Source organism: Topomyia yanbarensis, chromosome 3, assembly GCF_030247195.1.
Source record: "Topomyia yanbarensis strain Yona2022 chromosome 3, ASM3024719v1, whole genome shotgun sequence".
Taxonomy (NCBI): domain Eukaryota; kingdom Metazoa; phylum Arthropoda; class Insecta; order Diptera; family Culicidae; genus Topomyia; species Topomyia yanbarensis.
The window spans coordinates 254,505,603-254,523,992 of NC_080672.1; the positions used below are offsets into that span (position 1 = coordinate 254,505,603).

General features: G+C 38.5%; 1 protein-coding gene across 1 annotated transcript in view; it reads left to right on the plus strand.

Moving 5' to 3' along the window:
- The first annotated feature begins 773 nt into the window (after positions 1–773).
- Positions 774–18,390, plus strand: part of LOC131689293 (uncharacterized) — a 186,426-nt gene continuing 168,809 nt past the window's right edge. The window contains exon 1 of the mRNA XM_058974280.1: positions 774–1,188. Within this exon, the coding sequence (XP_058830263.1) occupies positions 774–1,188 (415 nt within the window). The remainder of the gene's footprint in view (positions 1,189–18,390) is intronic.

The window sequence follows — 18,390 nt, forward strand, 5'->3', positions numbered from 1 at the left end:
AAATTGATGAGCATCTGTAACAGCCAATAGGTAATTATCGTAGTTTAAGATTTGGGAGGAGAAGTTAACTTCTGTTCACACGCGCACCTGCGTCTTTACTACCTCGACGATTCGAACACAAATCATTCATCAAATCGATGGTAGTCGATTCTGAATCGAAAGGCGGCACCGTGTCGGCATCGGAGTTGGTCTGATCTGACAAATTTGGTACAAGTTCTGAGAGCACGGCCGCGATCGACGTGTGAATTTATTTTGTTCCTCACTATAAGCTCCGTTGTTAGTCCTACACCGGCCATCAGCGTCTATCATTAATCAATTTGTTCACAACGTCATTATCAAAAACTTATGAATATCAGATGCTGTTTAGCAAAGTCCGTAATAATGCGCTAATAGGGATTCTGCTCAAACATTCTAAATCACTATATATGTATAATTCACGTCTTACTCTTCCATACATTTCCAGAAAAGGTCAATTTGGTATGCATTTAAATTGTGTTCTCTCCTTCTCCATTTATAATTTCAGACAGCCGCCAGCCACATAATGTGGACTGTATCTCAGCGTCCTCAGTAGCATCCGATCCCACAGACTGCCAAATGAGACATAAAACACTAACGCAAAAAAGACACGCGGATCCGTACAACGACGAGCCATGCCTGTCGATCCCGAGAAGCTTCAGCACTTTAACCACTATCAGCACCAGGTTCGTCTTCGTCAAAATCCCACCACGAGGAACCAACAAAAACACACATTCGTATGAGGAACAGCAATCAAAATGCTGGAATCATTATTTGCGCCGCACCACTTCAAGAAAAACAATTATAATATACTAGAGCAACAATTATTGCCTGATTTGAATCGCTCCTTGCGAAGGGTTAACCCTACTCGTGTCCTAAAACTACCGTCGCAATTGCCATGTGCTTTACCTCCGCCGACCCGATGGCATCGAAGGAGGCGACGACACTTGACTTGGGTGCAACTTGCAACGAATACTATTTTAGCCATCGGGATGCTCCTCGGTGGTACTGGTGTGACTATTTGCGATGGGGCAGCCGCTCCAACGCCGGCAGCCAAAGGAACCATTTCGAACTACGGAACGCGAACAGGACTCACGCGAATCGGCGTTGCCGATACGTCTCGGATCGTCAACTTAACGCGGCTGCACGGTGGTGATCTGTTTTATACTTTTGGTGAGTAAATTTAATAATAAACTCTATATGTTCTACTTCTTGTTCAGGTATTCGGACTGGGAATAGAGTATTCGAAGTAGGGCCAATTTTAGCAACAGTTCTAAACCGAAAGTTTTATAATATTAGATGAGAAAAATAAGAGTATAATTCAATATTTAGGCTTACATTTAGTCTCTTCTGCACTCGACCCAATTCTCCAGTAGTTTCAACATCTCAACGTTTTATTTGCATGTTTGACATGTCAGTCATTTGCAACTCAAGTTTTCACTGCATCGACATCTGTCGCATCGGTGAGAACGTCATGTCGATCGCTGTTCAGGGTTGAGCCATGTGAGCGTTCCTGTGCATAACCCACCCCCCCCCCCCCTGTCAAAAAAATGCGGACGAACATGGTCAGGCGATTTAAAAAGTTTGACGTTTGACTCAACTCGCCTGTACTAATTGCCCCTCGGTACAAATGCAATTTGCGAATGCGATTTAAAGGCAATTTCAATACTTAGACAAATTTTCTGGCGGCTGAAATGGACTTGGTTGTTTTTCGCGTTTTTCAAAAATGGCGGTTCATGTTTGGTTTAAGTTTAAAATTGTTTTTTGAACAATTGGTGTATTTTCACTTGTACTTTGTTTGTCTAGTGCACTTCATTGAGCCAACGAATGTGGGAAATTGTGGAATCGTGTGTATGTATAGTAGAAAAAGTTTTCTGACATAAGCCTTAATGAACGTCAGATTGTGATAAGTTTTGAAGTGCAATACCAATTTCACCATTGATTCTTCCTATAATTTGGTGGTGATTACCTAGTATACTGGTAAGTATATGTGAGTAGATAATGAATCCGAAAATAAACATTATTTTTAATTTTAATATTAGGCAATTAAAGGCGATTCAATGGCGCGTTCCATGGGCGATTTGGGGGCGATTTAAGGGCGGGTTGGGCGGAAAAAAATGACGGCGGCAAATCGCCCAAATGTTGCATATGAAATAGCCCCCAAATTGCCAGCAATTTGAGGGCAAATTGTACGGCAATTAGCGCATCCGAGTTGGCAAATAGCCCCCCGTTAGCCAGCAACTTGCCCTTTTTGACTGGGCCATATTCGTTAATAATCGAATAGATTTTGTGCAGGGGGCTGGACGTTCCAATTCGTTCCCGCTGTTCCAATGGCAGGACCCAGTTATGCATCAAAATCTTAAATTGATCTGGATGCGCCACAGGCCTGCTCTGTAATCAAATATTCGCTTTGTCGCAACGGTACCTACAAAGTCGGCATCGTATTTGTCACGTGCCCCCGTCTGAGACGGTACAGCAGTGACTGTTTTTGCCTTTGGCATGTAAGTTACAAACAGAAATGAATCGTATCACTAGTGCGCTTGTACGAACCAAAACATTACATTTTGAGAAAGGGTTTCCAATTTGGAAATGACTGCAATCAAACCGAAATTTTTCTAGTCGTTGGATAACCGAGACCTCGGCTCAAACGAGTGGTACCTAATGACATGTATCAGGATTAGTTAGCAGTTGGATTCTCCTACCCGATGGGCTATATACTGTTTGTGTCGCTTATGATCCGAACGATTCCACGAAAGGACTGTTGTTGTATCTGTCCACAGGAAATTTTCACAGACATTTTGCAGACATTTGGCATTAGCCTGTTACCAACACACATTGCAACTCTCTCGTTCAGCTCCTAACAAATTGTCGGACACGTCCAATTGTGCTGAGCCGAATATAACAAATAATAACAATTACGATTCCATGTACCTTCTGAACAGAAATCAATTGACTGCACGGCACGCTGTTCCCAAGGATTTATCAGAGTTCAGCGGTCAAACCGAAGAGTGGCTATTGTTCTTGGCCATATTCAACTCTTCAACGAAAATAACCGGTTCTTCAAAGGAAGATAATATGCTTCGACAACGAAAATGCTTGAGATGTAAAGCACGTAATAGGGTAAGATTCGAATTACCGTCCAACGTGGCGAGTATGATGTCAACGCTCAAAATGTTGTACGGCAAGTCCGACGCGATCATCCAAGTGGTCATCCAAAAGCTGAGAGACAGATGAATCAAAACTCCGTATCAGGAAAGAGACCGTCCTCAAAGTGCATATCGGGTCGGATAAGAAGCAAGCGTACATCCGAAACTGGGCCAAACAGAACTTCTCACAAGCATGCGGCGTCTGCAGGTCTGCAAATGATCAAATAACTCTGCCGGGAATGTCTTCACAACACACAACAGCTCCTGCAGGCAGAAAAGGTTATGCGGAATCAATGGATGTGCGTATTTACACCATCCTCCTCTCCACATTAGCAAAAGACTTGAGCCGGAAACAACAACTTCCGGTTCATCGAGTTCGTTAACCCACAACGGGAATCTCAAGAGCAGTGTCAACATCCATCACGCAAGAACCAGTGGGGTACTGATTAAGGTCGTTGCCGTGGTTCAATACGGACCGCTGGAACAAGTTCATACGTACTCATTCATCGACTACGGTTCCAAACTAACTATTTTGGAACAATGTTACGATTGTATCTAAAGAGAGGGGAGTGCGAGTCTCAGAAGGTCAGCCTGATGATTTCAGGTACATCAAATCAATCGAGGAAACATGCGCTGTCGGATTTGCGTATCGTGGACAAATTAGAACTGTGGCCACAAACGATGATCATATCTGAATTAATTGAACGATACAGGCTCCTAGAAGAACTTTCTATCGAGTTGCATCATGACACCGTTCTACGTATACTTAACAGTGTAGACCAAGGTGCTTAGAGTTATAAGGTGATTCGTCTTTGGCCGTAACTAGGTGAGGAGTGAGGTAAGCGTGCAGCAAGCTGCGGAGTAGAAAAATGACGGCGAACAACTTTGTTTACATACTGAAATCCAAGCAAACATGCATAGGGATGTAGTAAACAATGTTGTTAGCTGTCGTTTCTAGAACCAACATGGCTGATCGGCGATTTCAAGGATCGTATCACCTGAGAATAAAAGCTCCTTGGACAAACTATTCTAAAACAAGTTTCCGGAAGCCGTTCATGCGATAGTCAAGCAGCACTACGTCGACGATATGCTCATCAGTGTAAAAACGGAAGAGGAAGCGGTTTGGCTAGTACACGACGTTAACCCTTTGTAAGGCCCAGAGTTTGGGGCTATTAATGAATTTTATATTAATAGATACACGATTCTTTCACTTGGTTTAAAAAATGTTTTCATTTATTTCGTAATAAAAACTGTTTTGAAAATACAATACTACCGCCCGTTAAAAAACATCAGTCTTCGTGTTGTTTGATATATTTCCAACGAGATTTGTGCAAATATAAAGACAAATCGAGCTGGATCAGCAATTCAAAAAGAAATTAAAGTGGGTTACTGGTTATTACCTGATTCACAGTAAATAACCCCTGGATTCTGTGGTTAAGTTGAAAAATAAGACCACAGATTACAGACGTACATTTATTCATTTTATTTTTATCTTTGCAATTTTTACCACCCATAAACCAAATTTTCTGATTAAAAATAGTCGTTTTTACAAATTTGCATCACCAACTTATAGGGTATAGAGTACTTTTTTCAAAATCGAGCTAATTTTATTGTACAAAAGGAAATAGCCATATTTTTTTCAAAACACTCTTCGCCAATCTGACACTTTTCACTCTATCTCAATAAAAAGTAATAAGAAGAGTTGTCAGACTCCTAACAGGTAGATTTCATAAGATTGGAACACTTCTCACTTCATAATCCTGCGTTATGAACGAAGCGAAAAGGTGGCAATATAATTGCCACTGCCTTATAAAGGTTTATGATGATTCACCAAAAATGCGGCATCGATATGAGAAATTGTGTGTCGAATTCGCCGATAAAGCTAACATCGCTGAATGGAAAACCAGTAGCAAAAAAGAATCTAATGGTCAGCGATGGTCTTCCCACAGAGAAAATCCTTGGAATGTGTTGGGACACAGAGTAAGACTGCTTTAACTACAAACTCTCCACTAAGGAAGATCTACTGGCTAGCCGACGACGACCAACTAAGCGCCTTCGAATTCTGATGCTGATGTACGACACGTGCGAATTTATCGCACATTTTCTAATGTTTGGATATTCGGCGCTCCGGAATTGGTTGGGACGATAATATCGGAGAAAATGATGTGGGTCAAAGTACTGCCTAAGGTAGAAATCATTGAAATTGCAAGACGGTTCCAGAACCTGACCACAGTTAATGCCGAGATATAACTAACAACATTTGTTGACGCAAGTGGGTTTGCAGCCGCGGTTTATCTGCGACTTCAAAAAGGAACCGGAATGGAGTGCCAAGGCAAGAGTGGTTCAATTTCGTTTCCAGTCTATTTCACGAGCCGAACTTCCAGCTCCGAGGCTCAAAATGAGACGGCGATTCTTCTACACTGACGCCATAGACGTGTGCTGTTGGCTTACCTCCGACCATATAAGATATAGCCAATTCGTTGCCTTTCGAGTCAGTGAAATCCTGAAAAAACGCGGATTCTGAATGGCATTGAATATCGAGCCAACAGCTTCTGGAAACAGTGGCTCCGAGATTATATTCCGACGACAATCAGAAGATCCAAATGGCTTACGACAACGAAACGATATCGTCGTCATTACCAATTCAAGCCCATGAAACTATTGCCCAAAGGGCAAAGGTTGCCTCGGACGCACAGGTACGATCTGCGACAGTTCAAACCGTTAACGGTGAAATTTAACCAGCTGTTAATCTTGCAATGCTCAACGAAATACATATAGGACACAACCTTAGCGTAATCCGGTGGAAGGAGAGGGTGTTAATTGCGCCACATCGACCAGCGATCCCCACGGAAACACAAAAAACAACTTGGGGACCATTCATAAATTACGTAACGCTTTGAAGGGGGAGGGGGTTCGACAAGTTGTTACATATTGTGACCCCTATGTCAGGGAGGGGGAGTAAGTTGGATTGTTACGTAACATGTTTTCACAGAAGAAAAAAAAATCAAGGAATTTGTTACGTAATAGGGGAGGGGGGGATAAAGAAATTTGTGACAATTTGTTACATGGGGGGAGGGGGGAGTCAATCTTGGGCAATTTCTGCGTTACGTAATTTATGAATGGTCCCTTGTTTACGAGGGGTGAGCGTAGCGTAGATGGTAAATCGATTGCCTTGTACGCAGCGCACCTGGGTTCGGGTCCCGACCCCCGCACACTTTTCTAACCCGAAGAGGCGAATGACCTTGAGGTTAAACCTCTATAATCGAAATGAAAAAAAACTAGTTTACGTTCAGGTTATTGAGCATAATGGTGATTAGCGCCTACCAGAATATATCGTTGGCAGCAATCGGCATCATTACCTGAACGATCCTCATTGTATTGCTACTGAAGGAGGATCAGGAGTGCTATAGAAACAGATTCACGAAAAACACGGATGGGTACCATGAGAAAGTGGCAACGGGAATGGCACAACGCGTTTAATGAAAGGTGGATTGTCGATAACTTGTCCACGTGGATAAACACGAAACACATGGAAGCCAACTTCTATCTGACGTAGTTTCTATCAGGTAATGGCTGCTATAGGTAAAATCTGCACAGATTCGGACACGCGGAGTACCCTAACTATGTGGAGTGCATAGACAGCGCAGCAAGTAATTTTTGACTGCCCATGGCTCAACACGAAGATCAATGTTTGCAATATCAATCATAGGCGTGATAAAATTGTAGAGAAACCTAACCAAATAAAAGAAACATTAAATTGATATGCCATCACAGACATATCAAAATCGCAATTGAAAAAAAAACACCTTCACAAGTTATGCTTCGTAAGGGAGCTAGATAAAGAACACTATAACTTTGCTTCTACTGCTTGAATCTCTATTGAAAATTGGGACAACTTTTTTAATAACCTATACCTCAAGATAAAAGAATAAGAAATGACCTTCCTCAACATATATAACCCATTAAGGCCACTGAAACTAGAAGTTTGTGAAAGAGTGTAGTCGAACAATATCTTAACCCGTTCATGCCCATGTTGTTTATGTACAAGAACGTTTTTGAACAGCTATAACCTTTGGTTTATGCAATATTTGCTCACAATAATAAGTTAGACTAATCAATGTGACCATTACCTTTCAATTGAGCACTAACAGTTGCAAGTATTAACTCTAAAACTAAAGGTATTGCAATTTGTCTGATTGGTTTCCGATGGATCAGTGCTGCCAGCGACAGTTAACGTTGACGACGAAAAATTAAATTTTGATGCATCTTCGGTATTTTGCAATATTATTGCAAACTGGTAAAATCTATCGATTTATACTGTCTTCGCCTACGTTCTCCGCGCAATAACTCTATTGTAAACAGTGGTGCAAATTTTCATTTTCAAATACCAATTTTCAGCTCAATCAAACCAAACCATGATTCCAATTCAATGCCTCCCTTAATCATTCACTTTCAAGTTGGCTGGATTTTCATAACCAAACCGTACGTCTTCATTCCAAATTGATGCTTTTTCATTCACCAACCAAAGTTGTCATCTGCTCTGTAGAGGCCAGTTTAGGTTAAATTTTGACATATTTTGCGTTTTCATGCTTACATCAACAGCAAGACGTATGTTCAGAGTAGTTTTACTTGAAAAACCTAGTCAATATCCCAGTTCAGAGATATTCACAGGGTCGATGAAATCGAAAATGATTGAGCAGCGCGGCTGTTTGAATGAATGATGCAAACGAAAAACGGCGAATTGAACATAGTAGGGCATGATTTAAAATTTGTTCTTCTTTCAAGTTCAAAACAACCTGGTGAAAATTTGCAGCTCTGATTGTAAATATTCCAGAAGAATTGTATTGAGCATTGGAAGGTAAAAATTGAGTGGCTTCTAGCCCTGATAGGGAAGCACCTATCTTTATGAAAACGAAAAGTTTTTCGGGTTTATTGACCCCACCATTTTCAAGAAAAAAATAGTTTTGTAAATAAATAACAGAGAAAATTTTCAATAGGTCCTAAGTTACATTGAGAGCCTCTCCTTGTTTACTTTCTCTTTCGATTATTACGACGTCACTAGAACACTTTTCACTAATTTTCTAGTACGTATCGAAAGCCGACGATTTTTACTAGAATATTATGGAAACAGTTGAGTAGGGAATCTTAAAACGACCGAGTAATGAACAGAAGAGAAAGTAACCAAAGAGAATCTGTCATCATAACTTACGATCCAATCTAAATTTTCTACAAGTAATGCATAGCACAGGCATCAAATGACGCAGAAGTAATGTTTTTATATTTCTTATAAAAGAAATGTATAGAATTCGCTCAAACTTTCAAGATTTTTTCCGAGGCCCGGAGGGCCGAGTCTTATATACCAATCGACTCAGCTCGACGATTTGGGACAATGTCTGTGTGTGTGTGTGTGTGTCTGTGTGTGTGTATGTAACGGACAAATTCTTATTCGTGTTTCTCAGCAATGGCTGAACCAATCTTATCCAAACCAATTTTAAATGAAAGAACTAAAAAACAGTATGAACGCTATTAATTTGTTTTTGATTCTGACGTTTAGTTTTTAAGATATGAATGTTTGAATGCGTAAAAATGGCGTTTTTTGCAGTTTTTTTTAAATTATATGCCGGAATTGACAATATAGATGAACAATTCATATGTTTTTAGACAGCTTAAACAAATACCTTTCGAACAAGCTATAGATTGTTGAAATCGGACTATTATCAAAAGAGATATTTAACATTAAATGCGGACGAAAGATTTCTATCATTTCCCATTGCCAGAAATATGACCAAAAACATGTAATCTATTATTAACGCCAAAACGGCTTATTTTAGGTCAATAGTATCTTCGGAGAATTTAATGGAAGTAATATGCTCTTTCTTTTGGTATTGTGCTTTTGCTGATTAATCCCCCTATGAGTGAGATATTTTCACAAATTTTCTTGGAAGTGATTATAACGAAATGATGCCTTCAGCAAATTTGTAGCTCTTACTTTTGCGAATAACTTTACTGAAGACTTCAAATATCTATTTTGAATATTTTAAAAGTTATGGCTTGTTGTTTGTGGATTACTCTTCGTCGCCTATTTATTGTTCAATACAGTAATAATCCATTGAAATAAGCCAAACATTATTTCGATAAATCGAATTTTGTATTTCATTTTTCTATCTACAACCGCTAGAAATAATCACCGAACACTTCCAAGTTATCTGGAAGGAACTTGATAACTTATCAGTGCAAAAATGTTCATTTGTGCGAACCTTCTGACTGCAATTTTTCTAACTTATGACCATCGGATCGATCTGAAACCTTTCGGTAAATGAAAAGCGAAATAAATAACTCCAAGCAACGGCGTAGCCAAGAGAAGGTTTTAACACCATACAGCCCCCCCCCCCACCACACAAAAAAAATATTGGATTGGAGTTGAAAATTTATTGATGCAAACTGATTTAATTCAATATTACAATAACATTATCTGATCCGTAGATTGATAACCTGTTGTTGTAAACATCATGAGGACTTTTGATAAATTGTCGGAATGGGGTCCTGATATGTAACTGATCTATTGGTCTTGATTTCACAGTTGTCTAATAGCATCAATATCAAATTCATGCCTGAAAACATTCCAATAGAAAATTCCAGAGTTCTGTAATCAATCATAATCCTCAGATTTCTTTTCAAATTTTCAGCTTTTTTCCTACACAATATTGCGAAAGCTTATTAAACAATTTTTCCTAATAGGTTTGTGAAAATTATAAACTATTTGAAATTTTTTAACAGTTTTATTTTTTATTTAACCGTGATTTTTTAATAAATAGTGATCATCGCTTCACAACGTAGTCTATTTTTCATGGTTTGCGGTGAGCACGAACTCTCGAATTGCTGAACTGAAAATTATGGAATAGAAATTATTTTTTAGTATTCTTTACAGACCCGCTGGTGCCCTAAGCCGATTTCGCTAGATTTTTAGAGCACTGTGCACTAGACTGCCCAGAAAAATGATGAATTTTTGAAAACTCAATTGGCCCACCCCTGAGTCGATTCCTAGTCCCACCAGGAGTACTTGTACCAAATTTGAAGCAAATCGGACAAGTCTAACTACCGGACCAACGTGCCTGAAGTTTATATTGGATTTTTCAACAATTTACATGGAGAAAACTCACTCGCTCGTATTTTCGCCGCTAGGTGGCACTGTATACAACGTATTATCACTGTAAGTGAAAATAAGAAAGATATTTCAATTATCTACAACTTTGTCGAAGACTGCTAGTAAATCCGACTTTGTTAAAAGAAGTTATTAAACTTTTAACGAAGTGATGTCTGAGTCAGTTTTGCATGGGGCCTAGCAGTGCATGGTTGTGTATCAGTACTCGACTCCCGCGAACTATATATTTTTGTGAAATAATGGTTAGATTTAGCCGAATAGTATGTTTACAAGAATTATAATAAATAATACGAGTTATGTTTTGGTTAGAAAATTTTAGTTCCACCTGTGACCGCATAGATGGCGCCACTACTAACTTTTCATAGAAGAGAGATAGAGTATCAAGATGTTCAGAAGAAATACTGAAAAATGCCTGTTCTATAACTTTGTAGAAGACACCAACTTTCTATCTCTTTCCGTTGAAAAGTTAGTGTTGGCGCCCTCTATGCGGTAACAGGTGGAACTAAAATTTTCTAATCAAAGCATGACTCGTATTATCTACTATAATTCTTCTGAACATACTATTGAGCTAAACCTAACGATCATTTCACAAAAATGTTTAGTTCGTGTGAATCGAGTACTGATACACAACCATGCACTATTAGGCCCCATGCAAAACTGACTCAGACATCACTTCGTTAAAAGTTTAATAACTTCTTTTAACAAAGTCGGATTTACTTGCAGTCTTCGACGAAGTTGTAGACAATTCAATTATCCTTCTTATTTTCACTTACAGTGATAATACGATGCATACAGTTCCAGTTAGCGGCGAAAATGTGTGCTGGTGGGTTTTCTCCATGTAAATTGTTGAAAATTCCCATACAAATTTCAGGCCCGTTGGTCCGGTAGTTAGACTTGTCCGATTTGCTTCAAATTTGGTGCAAGTACTCCTGGTGGGACTAGGAATCGACGCAGAGGTGGGCCGATAGGGGTCATTTTTTTCCTGTCACCCTAATGTACACCCAGTGCATTATCGCAAGTGACGGAAGGTTATCGAAAAGTTTCGTGAAAATGAAAGTTCCAGTAATGATGATGATTTTCCCAAACGGTTCGTTTTCGTGAGGTTTTTATTTGTTCTTTGGCATTAGGATTAGCGATAATAATTCAAATCAAGAATACTACTGGGAAGTCACCTTTAGAAAAAGTCGATGTCAAAGTAAAATTTGAAACTATGCACGCATGTACTTCAGAGATAGCGTGATATCAGGAGCTGCGATTTCATTTCAACGCTTTTTTTGTGAAAAGGGCGATACTTACAAATGTAAACATAGGGCTTTTTTCTTACATGCGAATAAGGGCTTTGAAACGCAACAAATTAACCTAAAAATTTTGATTCTACGATATTGCTTTCTTAAACTACAGCAAAAAATACAACGGGCGAAACTGTATTTTTGTTTGCTTATTTAAAGTTTCGCCCTCCACGCTCCATGCAAACACACAGAACGATACTTTTTTTGCTAGCAGTTTAGAGGCGAAACTGTTATTTTCGTATTTTTTAGGATTATCAAACTGATACCAGCTGTAAATAGTAACAATGATCTCTATTGAAAAAACCCGGACGAAATCGGTGGTGTAAAACGGTAGTTATTGTAAAAAAACGTAAGGGCGATACTTCAATGCTGATAGATGGGACCGAAAAAGTAAACAATCGCCAAAGGGGCGATACTATCATTTTGTCAATTTCAAATTTTAATTTAATAATTTCAAATACTTTATGAAGTTTTGGGTTTCGATCACTGAATCATGCAAGCTAGGATGTCAAAAAACACAATAGTTCTTAAATAGGAAATAAAACCAAGTCTGGAAATATTCACTGTTGATTTTCTTTGAATGGTATCACTGCTAGTATCGCCCTTTTCAAGAAAAAGCGTTGATTTCTTAGTTCTCAGTCGCGTTGGAAATTTGAGTAAAATATAAACTTCAAATCGATTAAAAAATCGTTTTTTTTTGTTTCAGTACAATATATAACCCCTTTAGGAAAATTCAGTTTTCCCACCACAATATAGATATTTGATTAACAGAGTATTAACAATAATTCGTTGGTATGTCTATTTCATGGGCCATTTTTTCGCTTTCCCATTGATTTGGTTTGAGATTTCTAGCACTGATGTTGTACTATGCTGATTTGAGCGATTCTCTGAGTCCTGCCACTATCCCATGTAGTATGTGTTATCAAAAACATCGCGAAGCATCATGTTCTAAATGCTCTCAAACGATATAATATCCGAAGAGAGTGATAAGAGTTATAAGAAATGTCTCATCACACTGTTAGGTGGATTAAACACGTTTTTACTCGATTGTTCTGTTCAATGAGTTAGTTTTTGGTTCCCACTATTCATCTCTTTGAAAAGTACAACAGGATCACGTGCTGCTTACAATGATGTTATAGACAAAATTGTATAAACGTTTCAAAGAGCTAAAGCACATCAATCAAACATACAGATAAGAACACTGGTGTGATTGACTAACAGACGATTTATAGAATGTTACCATACACATAATCGTCAATCAAGAGCGTAAATTGCTAGACAAAGAAGTGGAATAAACAACACCTGATTTGCCCCTGAAACAATGGATAATCAAATTTTATCATGACCATCCCCATAATCATCAACAGTCAATTGTTAACTTATTTTTAATATTACCCTTGCTGTTCTCGCGGGATCCGAAGCTCAAACTTTGGCCATCTGTAGTCGATGAAGCCCTCATCAGTAGTTATCATCGTAAAACAATCGCGTGGCGTTGATGTACAACATGCGGTCAGTCGTTCGGAAGCGCCAAGTTCGACAACCTACCATGAAGATGAGATGCCAGAGTGTCCACCACTAGAAAACAGAATATGTACGACTCAAACCGCGACGAGAAGCCCTCCGGCTATGGTTGACAAAAATCGGTGTAAAATTTTATGTTAATTACATTCCTTCGGTGGCCCTGACGTGACGGCTGTTTTGCTACTGAAAATCGGTGGTCTTTCGTCCGACAAGGGGTTCGGTTCGTTTGGTGGTTAGACTTGTCAAAAACTAAATAAAAAACGAACATTAAAAAAGCGCGCAAAGTTTGATGATCAAGACCCGGAGTGATTTATTGCGACGATAAAGTCTGCTCTAAATGCAAATTTTCTGCGATGCCCTCCACTTTCACATACATCACAATTCTGGAGTTTGTGATGTATGTGAACTGACGTGCTAACGTTGTTCCGGACCTCAGTTTGCTCCGTGGCGTGTGGATTTTGACCGAACCTGTTAGACTATTAGGTAGGTGCAAAAAGAAGGACCACCACGTTGTGACCATTTATGGTGATTTCCTGATAAGTCATTTACTGTCACTCATCAATCAAACGTAACCACCAACACTTCGGGTGAGCTTTTCAATATGCGTCAGGTTGACCTTTTCGTTCGGTTTGATTTCAGTTGAAAACTGGTGCAAGTAGTTAAGGGGGATTATCTTATAAACGGATAAAATCATACTGAATTTTCGGGCGTGGTTAACCCTCCGGAAGTCGCGCTTATGGCTTATGGCCTTTAGTGTATTTCACTGTTCTCTATGTAATTCAAATTCTTCTGTTTTATAACTAGTGTAGTATTACAAGGTATGTTAATAACTATTAGTCATAACTATTGACATTAACTCTGTTCTGTTAGTAGCTTGAATTTCATATAGGTTTATACGACTTTCGCTAAACACAACTGTTGTGTTCAGGAAGTTTTTTGTTAGTTTGTTTTTATTTACATGACTTTAAATAAAATTTAATTCGTCACGTTATGTTCAGGAAGTGAGAATCTTCTAGAAACCTTTTTGCGTTGTGAATTAGGCAACGCAATAAACTGTTTCATAACGCCCAGCTCTTAACTCATCAACCCCTCAACTTTTATCCAGTGCAAATAGGATTCGAAAATTATTTTTTGTAGCTTTTTTATAAAGATCGCAGTGCTAGAAGCCGCTAAATTTTTACCTTCCAAAACTGACTATAATTGCCCTAGAATATTCACAATAGTCCAATTGCGTGGAACACGTAGTCGAAGACAAGCTAAAAGGATAGGTTTTTTTAGTTTTCAATAATATTACAAGATAACGAAAAAAACATTATTTTTCGTATTTAACGAAAACTCTCGGTAGCAGCACTGTTCCTGTGGAATCCAACCAAACTAATTACAATAACTTTAGTTTTACAGACAATAGTCATAATTGTTAGTGCTCAAATGAAAGGTAATATCCACACAACCCTCCTTGTGTTTGTAAGCCAATATGGCCCAAACAAAAAGTTATAGCTGTTAGTAAACATTGTTGTATATAAACAACGTGGGCATCAAGGGGTTATGATACCGAACTGTCTTATACTACAGGTGGCGCAAAACTGTCCCGAAAGCAAAATACTCTGGACGTCTGTTCTTGCTCGTGGTCCGTCACTATCTAAAAAAACTCGATGGGCGCCTTCCTCACGACACGAAAAAACCAAAACCAGCACCAAAAAAAAACCGTACCGCCGCATAGCTGTCAACGCTATGTGCAGTATATCCAGCACACTTATTGCAGCAAGAGGAGAGCGGTGGCCTACCTAAGCCCTATGTTATTTATACAGAAATATGAAACAAAATTTTCTACACCTATCTAGACCAACAAAATCGTTCACAAAAGCTAAAACAAACAAAAATTACAAGAAAACGTGAACGATCGTATGGAACAGTGGTGAGCATAACTTTGCGTAAACAATACACTCTACGGAACGTATACGCAAAAAAGGGTTTATTTCCACCCAGTGCTAAATTGTTACCCTGACGGGTTACACACAAGACCTTACATAAAGTATTTTTTTTGTTTTAGTGTTTCGGATTCTCTTCGTCAGTAACTAGCACCAAAATTTGGCCTTGTCCAAATGTTTTTTGCCATTTGGGAATTTTGCTAAGTACCAGACATTTGGTTCTTATACCAAAAGACAGTTTCGGTTCATATTCCTCGTCGGCAAACAGAACCTCTGTGCTTAGTATCGAGACGTCACTCCAGTCATTTAGTGTTCAAGCAAGACGTGCGACTTTTTTCGACTTTAACCTTCTTTGTGTTGGGGTCAAAATGACCCAAAATGAACTTTCAAAATGCGATAACTTTTAATTTTTGCATCTAGAAGTTTAGAATTTCTAGACTTTTCCTTTTTCATGGAGAGCAACGATTTTAAATCGAGTTAAAAATTTTCAGTCATTCCTGAAGGGCAATACAAAAAAAGTTACGAATAAGGCGTTAGTGGGTCATATTGACCCCGATTTCGAATTCAATTTTAAGACACATTTTCAGTCAAATATATACGAAATTGTAATTATTAGCTAGAGTTTCAATTCCCATTTTTTGGTAAATATTATCGTTTTTGACCAGGTTGGCCAGCGGGAATCTATGTCAAATGGCGGCATGTTTGGCATACATAGATGTATGCAGAACCGTCATCATAAATCACAAGTATATTGACAGAATACTAAAATTAAACACAACCAAAACGAAAATAAAAATGTACGTAGCAGTTTTGTACATGATTGGACCGATCTTGGATGTTCCGCATTACGCTTCCGATGCTGATTCCGGTGATACTATAGTATTTCTTAAAATACTGAACAAATGACAATGTGGTCAATCAATGAAACTGATCCCAAAGTTTTGCAATATTCTTGAAAGCTTATATAAAATCCCATCTAAAATGATATTGATACTCTGATCCAAATACTGGATTCTACATGAAAATCAACCGGAAAATTCAGAGGATCCGTAGAACAGTCTAATTCATGAATCTAGTTCGTTCGAGAATTCTGCAGTTTTTTTCGAAAACATTTATTCACGTTGCTTTGGCATAAATTTCTAGATCCGAGTGAAAAATTGACCGTATTGGTCAAATAATGACCATCCGGAAAATCTGGAACATTCGCTTAACCCTCCGGAAGTCGCGCTTATGGCCCACTGAACGAGCAGCCGTTGGTGCCCTAAGACGATTTCGCTAGATTTTCAGAGCAGCGTGCACTCAGTGCACTAGCGCGACTTCCGGATGGTTAACTGATCAATTCATAAAGCTGGTTTTAGAACCATGGGTTTTTAATGAATTCTCATTTGAACGAGTTCGTACTTATGACCTACGTCTGTTTTAAGGCTAAATAATAACCTTCCGGAAGAACTGGAACATCAGTGAAATTGGCCAATTCATGAACCTTGTTCTAGAGCTCTAAGATGTTTTGGAATATCATTCGCATAAATGCGTACTTGTGACTGGGATATGAACCATATTCGTATCGTTCCGGAAGATCCGGAACTGGCTCTGGAAGTATATGGTTTCCTCGAAAGTTTTTTTAGAATTATAATTGCAAAGAAATTGTATTTGTGTCCGAAACAAAGACCCTATTTGTGAATTGGCCAATTCGAAAGGTCAATGGGCCTCTGTCCCAGACGCAACTACGAATTTATGGAAATGATATACCCTTATATGTTTTCGAAGATATCTCAGAGCTCTAGGACAAGGTCCATTAATTGATCAACTGCGCGGATGTTCCATATCTTCCGGAAAGTCATTATGCTGTAAATTTTCCAGATATACCTAAGAGTTTATGCCAATGCAACAAATATTTTCGAAAAAACTTCAGAGCTCTAGAACTAGATTCATGAATTGACCAATTATACGGATGTTTCGGATCGTCCGGATGATTTTCACGTAGACTCCAGGGTCAATAGTTGAGTCACAGTGTTAATATAATTTTAAACGAAATTTTCAAGCCTATTGCAATTTTTTGCGATCAGTTTCACACCACATTGTCACTTGTTCAACATTATGAGATATACAATTATACCTTCGCATCAGAACGTCAAAGATCGGTCGTATCATGCACAAATTTGCTATATACCAGTACTTTTCAACCTTTTTCGTTCCATGTACCCCTTTCCGAATATTGATCCTTATGATGTACCCCTTTCTGAAAATTGTCTACCATCATTGCCCTCTCAGAGAAAATGATTTTCAATTGGATAAAAGTTTCCATTTTCCAATTAGAAACCTGTTCCTGAGCACTCTCAGTAAGCATCTTATTGTTGACACACCGAAACAATATATAAAGACGATATAAATTCTGACGGCAATGTTAGGATAACAAGTTTAGATTTATCCCACATAATTCACCCCCTACAATAGCCTAATTCACCCCTGGTTGAAAACCACTGGTATATACATTCTTATTTTTGTGTTGTTTGTATTTATTATCAGTAATTTGGCAATAAACCTATGATTTATGATGACTGTTCTGCATACATCTATGTATGCCAAACATGACGATTCCCACTAGCCAACCTGGTCAAAAACGATATATTTAGGGGAACTGTGCCTAAAACGGACACGTCAAGGTTAAATAGCAAATTCGACTCATCGATTGATGCATTGCTCGCAAATTGCACGCAAACCGTAATTTGAGATCATGTTCAATCAATATAGTAACTTATACTAATAAAATTTAAAACAGATAGATGTTTAAAATGGTTATAAAAAGAGGTACAAAATCGACATTTAAAAACTGGGATGGGAAAGACGGACACCCTGCATGGGTAATATGGACATACGACGAACATAGGACAAGGGGAGAGTTGTCCGTCGTACCCAACATGACACCAAATTTTAAAAATGTTGCAAATTCATGAACGCCTCATTGAAATTTCTGTTTTTTCAACAGTCAAGTGCTAAATAGCCAGTACATCATTTCTACCTAAAAATATTTTCCGAGATCAACAGCTTTCAGGTTTAAATCGTTATTTTTGGTGTCAAAAAATTATATCCGTTAGCGTGCTCATGAGAAAAAAAATGTTTTACTTAAATATCTGATAATGCGCGTATTAAATAAGGGACCATCCATAAATGACGTAGCATTATATGGGGGAGGGGGAGTTTTGTATTTAGTGATGATGTATGACGACAGGGGGTAGGGGGTCTTGTCATCCTACGTAGCTTTTTTAAAGGGGAATAACTATCATCGTTTTTTTTTTATTTTGCCGTGACAAGGGGGGGGGGGTAGAGTT